We start from the raw sequence: 14,316 nt of genomic DNA, 5'->3' as shown, positions 1-14,316 counted from the left end.
TTTGAAATTTTTTTTTTTCTGATTTTTTTTTCGGATTTTTTTTCTCCCGTTTGTGTGTTGTGAGGAAGAGAGTTGTGGGAAATGACATATATATAGAGAAATTTTCGAGTTGGGTAGTTGAAATATAACAACGATTTTACAAGGAATATTTTACATGGATTTTACATGGTTTTAACATATTATTTACAACGACTTTACGACGAAATTAGGTAAGTTAAAGCCCATTGAATACACGTTTTCACCTAAATATAACGGTAACATGCTTCGTTGTAATGTCGATGTAATGATTACGACGTATTTCTCATTCCACGTACATTCGTCGTAAACTTACATGGAGTTTACGACGAAATCAGTTCGTCGTAAATTTACATGGCGTTTACGACGAAAGTTAGATTCCTCGTAATTTCGTTGTAAAGACCATGTAAATTTACGACGAAATATTTTCGTCGTAAATGTTTGTTGTTATGGGCACGTTTTCTTGTAGTGCTCTTGTTTTTTGCATTAACAAAAGTTGCATCTAAAATTTCAAAATAACAACTAAATTATAGTATTTCTATTTTTAAAGCTTTATCTCCAAACCTATTAATAGTTTAATTTTTAAAAAATTAGAAAACCAGCAAAATATATTTTAAATACAAAAACTTAAACAACGAATCATTTATTTATTTTTTCTTAAAATTTTAAATATCTGAACCCGGCCCAAAATATCCGAACCCGACTATAAGTGTAGAAATATCCAAACGGGTCTTATACCTCTATACTGAAATATCCGATACAAACCTGAACGTGTATGAGAACGCCCACCCCTACGATATATGATCATCATTTGTATCTTGCTTGAACAAAAAAAAAGTTAAACCGTTGTTCACAAAATTTCCAATGTGGGACTTTTAGCATTTTTAGTTATTTATATTCGTTTTTAAAAATTCAAAATACAACATATAAGAAAAAATCTAAATTTTTTTATTATATGTTTAATGTGATTGTTTAATTTCTTTTAATAGTATAAAATTAAACAAAAAAAGAGTGGTTAGAAAAATTGTTATCAAATATGTATTATTCATAATCATTAATTGTCATATATATGTTAACCATATTAGGTAATTTCTTAGCTTTTATTTAAGGAAAGAAAAAATATTCTTTTGTTCACTACTAATTAATCTGATAGTTAGTTTAATAAAAAACATAGTATATATTTATATGGACCAACTTATTTTTCAAACAATTCTAAGAATCATTCTGGTGATGACATGTGGTTTTAAAAATATGTCGTAATGCTCCAGAATTAATAGATAGGGGATTGGACGATGATTTCAGGTATTGAAAAGTAAAATGCAGAGAAAACCAAACCGGACCGAGCGTAAAGAATGAGCCAGACCAAAAATTTAAAACCCGAGTTGATTCTCAATTTCGCTGCTTAGTGCACCATAAGAAACGTGATTATTGCCACATGCAATTGCTTACTATAGGTTTGATATTAAAAGATTTTGAAAGAAAAATTCAGAGGGAAAAATCATCTCTCCCAGGTCTCGATCGCAAGAGTTCTCTTTTTTTTTGTTTTGGAACACTACTTTTTTGTTAACTTCAACTTGCTTGATTACAAATGATAGAGGGAATTGTCCATCCTATTTGATTGAAAACATAAACTACAGTAGCATAAGATAAAAATGATAGGTCTTCAAAAGAAGAAGATGACAGCGAATTCAAGACGGTGCTTGAATGCGTCAGTGTAGCCTTTCCGACATGGTCGGACAGCAGAAAAATAGTAACCTTAAATTGTGACGTTAACATCCAATCCGCACCTCGGAAACTCATCGAAACGAATCCCGCTGCATCTTCAGGCCCCGAACGGACTGCTCCACAAGATAGCAAGACAGTTATAGATTTGGATGAACACCTCCATAAGATTGGAGGGAGAACACTCCTTATAAAGGAGGCAAATGATGGTAATGATAGTCCCGGTGAACCCACCGGTAAATGGTAAGATAGACTACTCTTCAAACAAGATACATAAAACCTTATATGTAACTCTGTCTCCGTAAAAACTTCGATGAATCCACCAGATATTTTTATCAGATTAATCAAAGCGACCAATCCACCCCACATCAAATTGGGCTGTGAGACTGCTAGGTTGAAATGGGGACCTTGGAGTCTTGTTGGGCTTGTCAAACCCACTGCAAAATGAAAGTGGTCCATCTCAAGACCAAAAAAACTCGTCCTTCTTCTGTCAAAGAATCTGATCAACTGCGAGGAATGATGGCCGAGCAAGGAAGAGGCGATGTTTAAACGATACGGCGGCGGAGTTGATGATGATAGAGGAGCGAGCGGCGTAGGAAGGCCAGCGACAGTGATGATGGAGGACACACAAGGTGAGCCCAGACAAGACAAACCCCGACAAGATTCCAGATCTAAAACCCGAGTTAAATGTGGAGCCCCACGGACACCGGATTTACAGACGTAGGAAGCTGAAGCTTGAAGTTGGACTTGGAACGGTATGGAAGGCGGATGTCGGAGGCGATTTTCTAGCCGAGGAAACGTCGTAAGGAGGAAAGGGAGCCTCATAGATCTGACTCCTGACGGAACCGGACCAGCAGAGGTATGGTGTTGACGACGTTGAGCAGTGGAGCCGAGTGGAAACGGTAACCGGGAGCCCCCGGAGAAACACGAAATTGAAGACATCTTTGACCCAGAACAGGTTCTACAAGCGGCGAACGAAAGGCGAGATCTTGAACTTGAGCTGATACGAAAAAAGAGAGGACGACGCGGAAGTTGAAGGGCCCGACGCCGGTAAGCCGTTGCTCTACCGGCGTCGAAGTGAGATGGTTGAAGCGGCGCCTCGATTATCGGGACAGAGAGAAAATATTTAGGGCGAACTCTAGGTGTGCCTAAAATTATCAGTATCCGCAAGAGTTCTCTCTATTCGTATATTTAATAGATTTAGAAATAATACGATGATGTAATGTGTTATTCGACCTTAAAAAAAAACACTTTTGATATTTAACGACCCATTACTAAACCTCTACCAAACCTTTGCAACTTATATGTTTCCGTCTTGATCAAACTGCTCTCGACTGTCTCCGCTTTTAAATGCCATGGAAACTACCATGGAATGAGTATGTTGGAAACAGAGAATTGGAATTTCTTTGTTGTATGGCGATGTTCTTATAATCGTTGAAAATTGGTCGTTCCAATTTTTATTTCTTTTGAGAGAATCATTATATGGGATTCAATCTCGATTGACATCTATTGATCCAAGTTGGAAGGTGACTAATGTTATACAACAAAGAAAACAAAGAAGTTTGAAGTTTGGAGTTTCATCGCATGGCCGATACTCAAAACATAAGATTGCACTAAGTAGATTCAGAAGAAAGTTTCTTCAGATTTTAATTATGTTGTATTTTATTTTAAATTTACATTTGGTTGTTTTTTATTATTTTATGTGTAATGTTACATTTTATATAAATAAAATAGTTGTTAAAAAAAAACATACATCATTAGCATGTTAAGTTATAAACCGATGTGCTGTATGCATACATATGTGCTGCTTATCGGTAAGAGAATTTTCTTTTGAGTAATCAACTGAGCTTTTTATTTGGAAATTATATTCTCTGACAAAGTCTCTTAGACTCTCCGATTCAAGATATTTTAGGTTAATCAAAAAAAAATATAAGCAATAAGATAGTAGTATTTTGTTATAACTTAGTTATATAAATAAATTTTTTGTTCTAAAAGAAAATCAATATTACTGAAACAAAAGCACAAAGTTGGACACAATTTGTTTCTAGATGGGTTATTTTTTTTATAAAAAACTATATATTATAAAATTTTTGTCTAACCTTTAATATTTCTAACTAATCACCAATAAATATAGGTGTAATTGAATATCACCTCTTAAAAATACGTAAAAACTTACTAAAATATGTAAACAAAGCACAGCTTAGATAATCAAAAGTTTAGAGAGTTAGGTGTCGTAACCATTTTTGCAATAAAAAAATGCGGTTAATTTCGGCAAAAATTACATCATGGATTAAATATTGAATTTATTTGTAAAATAACCTAACGAAAAAGGAAAATTAGATTTGAAGAGAGAGGATAGAAAGAGATAGGAAAAGAAAGCATGAAGGAAAAAGAAATTTTGGATAATTAGTGAATTTATGTTTTTTATGGCTATGTGGATTAATTTCCTTTAAATATTCATGTAACACTCCAAATCCTCCATTAGTGGTTTCTACATCCATGCACTTGACCTGTAGGCTTATCACATAGCCAATGGTCAGTATTAATTAATTTTTAGAATACTCGAAAGACTTGCTATTAATTCTACAAGCACCACATATTTTTCATGTTTTACCCCAATTCATACAATATCAAGAATCATTTTCCATTTTCCAATAGGCCATCCATCTTCCACTAATCCAACTCAATCACGGTTAACTTAATAGTTTTTTCTAGACAATTGACCAAAAGAAATAAATTCACTTTGCTGACATACTTGTCCAAGTCAATTCAACATACATCGATGTTACAATTTAGTTGTGGAACTGAGGAGACAGTGTTGTGAAGCCTCGTGTTGCGTACATAACAAATCCCGAGTATAGTTCCATGGCCAACAAGTCTTCCAAGAGTTTCTGGGATAAAGTCATATACAACCCATGCCGAATAGATAAAGCCATTTAAGTGTACTACATTCACTCGGGAGCCTGCAGAATCATTCAGAAGCTTCTGGATCAGATTCAAGTCTTACCAGAGAGACTGTCCACACCATGGATTCAATGAAGTACAACTGCGTAGTACTTTCTACAGAGGCATCGCGATGCACTACCTGATGGCTCTCGATGCTTCCAGCAATGAGAACTTCAACACCAGGAATCCAGAAGAAGCAGTGAAAGTCATTGAAAACCTAGCATTTAGCAGCAGCACCAAGAACACTAATTTTGAGAGGAAGAGATCTGCCACCATCTTTGAAAATGATCAGATAGATGAAGTGAAAGCAAAGCTGGACAGTGTTCACAAGCTTCTTAGGAAACATGTCTGCTTGGTTGAAGATGCAGACCTGCTTCCTAAGAAGTACATGAAGCAGGTCTAGGTGAGTAACCCACATTATAAAGGCATATTTGGTAATCGAACCTTTGAACTGTCAAGACAATGGAAGTCCAAAACTGGTAGTATTTTTTTTTTCTCAACTGGTAGTATTTTCAAGTATATTTTTGAGTTACAAACATGTCGAGAACATGTTCGGTTTTGAAATTGGTCGTAGCATTCTAAATGATATATACACAGGCTTTTTTCATCATCATCATTATCATCATATGTATGAGAAAGGGCGTTGTCTTATGTTTCCATTGATCTTCTTCTTCTACGCCTTTTTCTTGCTAATTAGGGTTGGAGTCACATAGAGTACATCGATGAGAAATATAGTCGCCATTGAGATGAAATCATAAAGATCTACCAAGGATTGTAACTCTCCAAGAGCAATCCCAGCCTCTGCCACAAAACCAAACACATTACACTTTGAAAATAATCATGCTCACTGAAAAAGTACGATCAAAACAAGGTAGATGACTTCTCATACCGGACAGTGACATACACAGCAGGAAACAAATCGATGAATGTAGCGAGGAAGAAGATGTGGTAAGGAACATCAACAATTGGAGAAGCATTTGAGGTAACTCAGGTGACTGATGTTTTTCAATCTGGTTAGTACGTCAAGTTACCACTAATTCATTTTACCTCCCATAAATCTGTCAGTAATCATTAATTAATTTACAATCATTAATTAATTTACAATCTAAAAAGGTTTTTATTTACGTCATCCAAAAGTAAAACATTAATTCTTATGTTTACAAAGTTAGATATACTCTGAAACATCGTCTAATCAATGTGGATGATTTGAGGAAAAAAAAAACACTTTAAAATTTAAAAATTTGACAAATCTGAAAGGAACAAATGCATGAGAAGGTGAGGTGAGACAGATGTGGATGTGGTGTTTTTTTTTTTTTTTTAATGCAAACAGATGTGTTGTTCTATATTCTTTTGTTGCACAAGAAAAGACAACATACTGATGCGTTATCTTTCAAACCCACTAGGCAAAAGAGAGACATTCACTCTGTCAAGAACCTCTACCTCAATCTAAAGCTTAAACCCTCTTGGATAGCTGGCAAAGCTTATCCATGTACCCACCTTGCAAAGCTATCATTGCAAGATTTTGTTAAAGTGAATAGAGAAATTGAACAGTTAGCGAGACAGCATAAGTATGATAAATTACAACTTCTAAGAAGTTTAGTGATTAAACATACATGATCAGGAATCACTGATAGATAGAGACACCTATATTTTTCAACATAAAGATAGAAAAACAATATATGGATATAATAGTTGAATTATGATTTCATTACATTCATTACACTTAGAAATGTAATATCATTAATACCTGCTTAATACCAAATAAGACATTAATAAATAAAGGACGCTAAGAAAATAATGAAGATGCATATGAAAAAAACAGAAATTTCTAAACATAATTCATGCATACATATACCAGAAATTTTATAGACATTATGCGTTACAAAGACAAAGTACTTATATATCAAGAAAAGCTTTGGTCATGCTTGACTACTCTATACACCACTAGCGATCGATTTCATAATGAGATCGGTGTTTTCTTGTGGTATACAGGGAGCCAGGCACGACTATTATTCCATACGTAGTATATATGTATACAAGACTTCTAAATATGAATGTTGGATGGCTTATGCGTCGGTTGTAAAGGGAACATAATAAACATGTGTATGTAATTTTATTTGGATGGGGAGGAAAATGAAACCGAAGAATTATTCTTTGTCAAGGATTTGTGGAGATGTAAGACGAGTGGAGGTACAAATATATAGAGGGGGAAAGAATTAACCAAACTTTGCTGTTACTTAAAAAAAATTCGAAAGAGGGAACGAAAGTTGGATCTGAAGGCAAATATGAATAAATTTATTTATAACTGGAACAATATAACCTTTAAAAATAATATGTTTCTTTATTTGGAACTGAAAGCCTGCAAAGAAAAAAGAAAAGTCGCTCTAATTTTTGGTGGACGGAGCTTATTTATATACAGAGATATGTTATTTACATATAGAGATTATGTAAGAAAGAATCAAATGTATTCTCTTCTGTTAAAGGTAACAAAAAGACAGAGGCAGCGTGCAACACTTTGGGGTTATTTTAATTTAGTTTAGAAAGTTTCAAGTTGTTCTAGCAAGCTTTTTCGTTTTCAATAATACGTTTAAGAACTTTTCATATAACTAAAAATATATAGTATCACACAGAAAGTACATGAGTTCAGGGGCTCCGAATCATCACCACAACCACCACATGTACCTACATTTTCACATCAATCGAGAGTATTGGCTCTAGATCATTCAAAATACTCTAATCCTCTATGGATCTAACATTGGAAAGTATTACAACGCATGTTTGGTAGTCAGGGTTGATGGCGTATCACTTTGTCTTTGCAAAACAAATTGACTTTTAGATTTCCTAACTGAAAATCTAGTAAACAATGAATTTAATCTCTGAAATGAATCGGAAGATGCATTGGCTGGTAGAGCTAGAATCTTCATGTGTAAATTTAATACACCAGTCTGATGCCGTCTGGATCATTCACAATTACCCAAAATGTTATAAAGTATGAAAACATTCGATATTGAAAAATGCAAATAGAACTCGCATGTTAATTTGTTTTTTTGTCAAAGACACATTACAGAATGTTTGATGTGTTTCTGGTCACCGTTTAATGTTTGGTGTTTGCTAGGTTCAAATTTATTTTACTGTTAAAAAGGTTTCAATAAGCATATGCAATTCGCAGCTTTATTTTCCTTGGGTCGTGTGGCTCTTTCGACTTTTCCTTTATCTTTCTATAATTAAGGAGGCTTTTACCCTGACCAAAAAAAAAAGCTGTGGTTCAATTTTCGACAAAACCAGTATGTCTTTTGAATCTAAAGAGATAATTGAACAAAACCGAATCAAATCAATTCTTGCAACCAGTTCAGACTGTTCAGTTAAGTTTGTCTAAAACTGGCCAAACCAAACTAGTTTTTGTTGGACCAAATATCCCTTAAATATTTAAAGTTACACAAATAATTTTTGTAGAAAATATAAAATACGTATCCATTGCAAAATATATAACTAATAGTATGAAATTAAAAAAATGTACTGCTTTCTTAAAATATTATTAAAAATACAAACTAAAAAATTTCAATCATATATAAAACTATAGAACACAATTGGTTTCACAAGTTTACCCAAAAATGTTGAAACATTATATATTTTGAAACAAAAATATCCCCTAAAACACTTATTATTTTGAAATGGAGGATGATTTTTTTTAAAAGAAAATTTGGTTCGAATTTATTGTTTTCTTTTTTTTTTAATGGATTATTAATGTATACAGACAAGATTTCTATATACGAACACTTGAAATAGTAATTTTGAAAATGTATACATTTATTAAATTTTCATCAAGCAAGTCAATAAAAGTAGAAAGTTAAAGTTAAAACACAATATTAAAAGAATCGGGGATATTCATTTGACAATTTTACTAATAATAAGGATTTTTAGCTAAAACCTCTATAGCTAAGTTTTTTTTTTTGAGTAGAAACCTCTAAATTAGAAATTTACCATGAAAATATTTAATTTAATTTTATTTAATAAATTAGACCTTATGTCTACAATACCCTTTAAACAAGATGATGTTACTGTTAAATTTTAGTTTAGAAATTTCTATTTAATCCCAACTTAACTGGGACTTTTAGCACTAAAAATTCACAACATAACTATAAACGAATATTTAATCCAAACTGTAATATGAACCGAAGCCGATATGTTATGTATTAATACCCGAATGAAACTTAAATTTATGCTCGCGAACCCGATAATCCAAGACAAATGAGTTTCGACCACGAAATGTTAGAGTGCAAGAAATCCCACCCAAACCACCTTCGGAATTTCATTTCTTTCTGCCAACGATGCAGTTGTAACTGCAGTAACAATTTATGTGTTCTTCATTTCTCTTATGTTAATTGGGTTTGATGCAATAAGTTTTGTATTTGTCAGACATGTAGTAACTGTCAGACAAATTGGACAGAGCAAACAAAAATGTAAGCTATCGCCAGTGTCTAAGTCACCTAAAATGCCACTAGAATAACCATAAAAAGAACATAAGAGAATGATTGAACTTGGCCCGACTTAGCTTATCTAATGATGTTTCTTAGCTTAATTTTTAAACTCGTCTTAAGGTATACTCAAACCTTTTTAACTTTGTTTTGGTTGTTCAAACACAGTAATTAAACCGTATTGCTTCTTTTACTTTGCCTTAAGAATCAAGTTTTGGAACAACAGTTAAAAATAAAATTTTGAACATTCTACGGATAATCCAAATCCAGATGAAACAACCTGAAAGTCAATGATAAGCTAAAAATAAACAACTCACTTTTAAAATTTTCTCTAAAAGTCTCTCAAGCACCATAATTCTATCAAAAATTGTTTCCTGACCAAAAATTCAAAATTTTCAAGTTGTGCTTTATCTACTCGCTTGAACACATGGTTTCCCCCGATTCTGTGAAGGTTTCGTATTGACCGCATTCTGACATTTCGTCTTAAGAACTCATTTGTTTTGAATTTTGGATTTGGCGAACATAGGTTTAAACTCCATTTGAATATTTAAACATAAAAGATCGGAGTTGACGGGATGAGTCAGCTCTACTGGCTAGAGCCTTGGGAGCCAATTGTCATGCTTCCGGGTTCGACGCCAGCCGGAGGCGAACTGCTCTTCCATGTCACCAAAAGCGGGTACTGGGCTTTCGGGCTCAGGACATACCCTCCCGGGTGAAGCCGGCCCGCTGCCTGACCGGGCTCAGGGAATGACCCGTTAAGCGGGGAACCCTAGATTATCAAAAAAAAAAAAAAAAAAAGAAGAAGATCGGAGTCGGTTTGAATTTTATAGGTTTGGTTCATGTTCGATTCGAATACCCTTTATGTTATAGACTAAAGATTTAAGGGGCAATATTTAAAGGGAGTATCTATTACATAAATTTTTTTTTTATTACATAAAGAGTAAAACTGGAGTTTTTCTATCGGGAACAAATTTAGATAGAGTTTAGCATTAAAAATTTGTCTGTTTGATGAAACGTGCATTCACATTCGGAATTCTTTTAAAATTATGTATGTAATTTTATGTTTTCTTGTTTTAATTATTTAACAAAAAAAAATACCAGTGAAAAAAAAAACCTTCAGTGTTGGCAAATTAAGATATGTATTCGTTATGTAACGACAACTTATAAAATGGCAATTAATGTTTGTTTTGCTGGAAATAACCAAAACATATACGTCTCCGAGACCAAGAGACACGATCACGGTTGTTTCTCTTTAATATAGGACAACTCTTGAGAAATTTTTGCAAATGGATATTTTTATGCAATTATCCTATTTTATAGAACTTTTGTTTGTATTATAATTTTACGTATAGATCAACCTTTGGTCGTTCAAATAATTTTTACACGTTAACTGACCTTTCCGAGATTTTCCCATCTACCAAATTATATATTTGATTTCCAAGAAAGTGAGATAAGAGCTAATATACTTTGTCCCATACTCATCTTACTTTATTGACCATAGTGTCCCTGATATTTTTGGCATTTTGACACAATTGACCAAAGGTGTCAATTGGGCGGGCTGGCCATGGGCTAGTCCAATCCAATTTATTTTGGGCGGGCTATGGACGTGCCCAATTAATAAATGGTCCAACTGGACAAAAGACCAATTGGTACATGGTCTAATTGGGCGAAGATCAAATGGACAATGGGTGTCCATGAGCTTCCTAAAACATGTTTATGAGTTTAACAAAAGAAAACATAACTTTACAATTTAACCCAAAACAATAGTTTTATCGTTAAAATAAAAAATTCACGATTTTGACGGAAAACACAATTTCACAATTTTGACGGAAAAATGTATTTCATTAGTTTGGCGGGAAAATGCAATTTCTCGGTTTTGGCGGGAAAACGCAATTTCTCGGTTTCAGCGGGAAAATGCAATTTCTCGGTTTCAGCGGGAAAACACAATTTCTCGGTTTTGGCGGGAAAACGCAATTTCTCGGTTCTGGCGGGAAAACGCAATTTCTCGGTTCTGGCGGGAAAACACAATTTCTCGGTTCTGGCGGGAAAACGCAATTTTTCGGTTTCAACGGGAAAACGCAATTTCTCGGTTTCGGTGGGAAAACGTAATTTCTCGGTTTTGGCGGGAAAACGCAATTTTTGGTTTTGGCGGGAAAACACAATTTCTCGGTTTTGGTGGGAAAGCGTAATTTCTCGGTTTTTGCGGGAAAACACAATTTTCGGTTTTGGCGGGAAAACGAATTTCTGGTTTTGGCGGGAAAACGTAATTTCTCGGTTTCGACGGAAAAATGAAATTTCTCGATTTTGAAAGGAAAACATAGTAAAAGACACCAAACTTCGCCCTAGCTAAACACTCCCAAGCGCAGTAATCGAGACATCCGCATCTCGTCCAATCTCCGACGTCGATGGTGTGAGAGGCCGTCGGCGTCGCCTCCTCCGCCCCCTCTTCTTAATGTCGTCAAGCTCCTCTGTTTTTGGTTCCGTCTACAGTTTCTCTTCGGGTCTTGTTGGTGTTAACTCGTCGATGAGAGAGAGATCCGTCGAAGAAGCCTCTGTTGCAGAGCTCGTTCTTCCGCTGGTCACTTGCCGACTTCGCCACTGTCTACCCTCCTTCAGACTTTCACTCTGCAACTCGTTGAAACCGGATCTGTCCATGGATAGTCCCGTTTCTTCTCGACCGTTTATGTCACGGACGCCTTGCTTCAACCTCCAAAGATTGTCTCCCGACGCGTTCAGCCTCTCGAGGTGTCTGTCCTCGTCGATAGAGTTCTCAATCCGTTCACCGTCCGCTGTCTCTCGCCGCCAAGCTTCCCCTGTCCGACTTGGAAGCTCCGGATCTGAACCTCGTCCCGTCGAGGATCTGTTCCGCTCCTCCTCCGACTCTTACACATCCGCTTTACCACAACCTCTCACGCCTCATCTCCTAGTAGTCGCCGTGGTTGAAGTTATGAAGCTTACCATAATCTGGAGACGCCGTTCACATAGCGGTTTTAACACCACGGTATTGACTCTCCCTTTGCGCCTACCTCCCCTACCTCGTCTCTCACCCTCCGCCTCTCCTCCATTCCCTCTCGTGTTAGTCACTACTCGCCGCGTTTCTGTGCGTAAACCCGACATATCTCTTGATTTGAACTTTCATTGTATTGTAATGGACTTGCGGTTTAGCTCAGGTCTCAACGAGAGCTTTTTATTCCGATACGGTAATATTGGAGTTTTTTTGCTCAGTTGTATCTCAGTCTGCGTCCCCTTATGGATAATGGTCAAGAGCATCATTTCATCTCGGCATCGCCTCTACTATACACCCAACATCAAGGCAGCCCCATCTCACCAAGGTTTCTACGGAGCTAAGCTACTTCGGTTAAATCTCTGTCTCCTAGTGACCGCCGAATCTATTGTGCAAGAGTGTTGTTTCGCCAGATTTGTTTACGTCTTTCTCACCGTTGCGTCTCTATCACACTATGCCGTCTCAAGCATCGACGGTTCTTCACAAAGTCGGATTTGTGGCCTTCCCGATGTCCTCGTCGCTGGAACTATTGTGCAAGAGTGTGGACTCGCCAGATTTACTAACTACATCACTGCTGCGCTTCCATCACATTACGCCGTCTCAAGCATCGACGGTTCTTCACAGAGTCAGCTATGCGACCTTCAAACCGGAGTTGTTGCACGTAGACCCATCGCCATATCAAGTCAGATAGGACTTCAAACTTTCAATGGTTCCTACGGTTCTAGAGTTTCTCACCTAAAGTTCTTGCCAATCAACATTCCAACTTCTTCCTATAGGTGTATCAACGTCGTTTTCGACTATCAATTGTTCTTTCGAACAATAGCCATGGGATCAAAAGTGAAGCTTCCTTTTGGGTTTCTTCATTTCGCTGAGCATGACTCGCCCTTCGATGGTTCTATCTTTAGTTGTTTTGTATTGTTTTCTAGCTTCTTTCTACCGTCGAGTATGTTTCCGGGATCTTTTGATTCAGTTGTAAACTCTCATGCTCTTTGAGCTTTTAATATAAGTGGTGTTACAAAAAAAAAAAAGGAAAACATAGTTTTACAATTTTGACAAGAAAAAAATACTTTTATAATTTTGGAAAGTAAACATAATTTCAAAATTTTAGAAATAAGATCTAGACTAATAATTAAAAAATAATTATAAATTTTATTGGGTGTCCATGGGCATGCCCATTTGGACATGGTCTCTATTGGTGTTGGACATTTGTTTGGACCATTGTCCAATATGGACCACCCATTAGTGCCCAAAACTGAAATGGTCCAACTGGTCATGCCCATTTGGACCATGGACGGACCATTTGACAGCTATACAATTGACCATAGTGTCCCATACAAAATCTCACCACATAACTTGTATCAGATTATAACATAAGGGTATATGTACATATTATAACATATGGGAATTTGTATCAGATTTACAAAAAATACCATCATCTTTCAGGTATGAAAAAGTTAAGTACAATGTAATTAAAAAGAAGTAACTAAAATTTATAAAAGCAATTAAGTTTTTTTATAAACTAAATACATTTGTAAATCCAAACTAAATTACATAATTAGTTCAAACATAAAAACAAATTATGTTTATTTATTATGAATACTTGTCATTTAATTTTAATTCTAATTTAAATATTATTCTAGCTTACATTATTAATAACTATAAATTTCTAATTAGGATAATTTAGTCATTTAACTTAAGAAAAGGTGTAATTTTCAAAAAAAAATTCCTTAAAATTATGTTAGTGTATTCGAAAGTTAATTTTCGATACGGACCATTAGAATGACACCATTGATTTCAGATTTAAACTATTTAACTTGAATAATATCTCTGTGTCGTAACAATAATTTTACCTGGAATTTTGGCCGTGGCTTAGCTACACTCGTTGACAGTGTCACATAAATATAGGATATGAATTTTGTATACGATATGCTGCGACTTATATGGAACCTTAGTTTATATAATCGACTGTTTATATAGTCAACGAATAAACAGAAAGTTGGTAGATGTTGGGTTTTAGTTTGACAATGTGAAACAAGCCTGAACATTGACCCTTTAATCCATGAAATTAATTAACGGTCACAAGTAGTAATTAAGTATATAATCAAAGATCTTCTGTGAGAGTGAAACCTCATTATTAAAAATTACAATCAACGA

General features: G+C 35.2%; 1 protein-coding gene across 1 annotated transcript; it reads right to left on the bottom strand.

Annotated features, from left to right (window-relative positions):
* Nucleotides 1-1,135: 1,135 nt before the first annotated feature.
* LOC111209134 lies at nucleotides 1,136-7,270 on the bottom strand. The gene is made up of 2 exons (XM_048766608.1): nucleotides 5,573-7,270; nucleotides 1,136-5,484 (listed from the first exon to the last, which is right to left on the bottom strand). The coding sequence occupies exon 2, from the start codon at nucleotides 2,677-2,679 to the stop codon at nucleotides 1,585-1,587; it is 1,095 nt and encodes a 364-aa protein (XP_048622565.1). The 5' UTR covers nucleotides 2,680-5,484; nucleotides 5,573-7,270; the 3' UTR covers nucleotides 1,136-1,584.
* Between the last annotated feature and the right edge of the window lie 7,046 nt (nucleotides 7,271-14,316).

The sequence above is a fragment of the Brassica napus genome, chromosome C8 (assembly GCF_020379485.1).
Source record: "Brassica napus cultivar Da-Ae chromosome C8, Da-Ae, whole genome shotgun sequence".
NCBI lineage: Eukaryota > Viridiplantae > Streptophyta > Magnoliopsida > Brassicales > Brassicaceae > Brassica > Brassica napus.
This window is presented reverse-complemented; position numbering and strand designations above follow the sequence as displayed.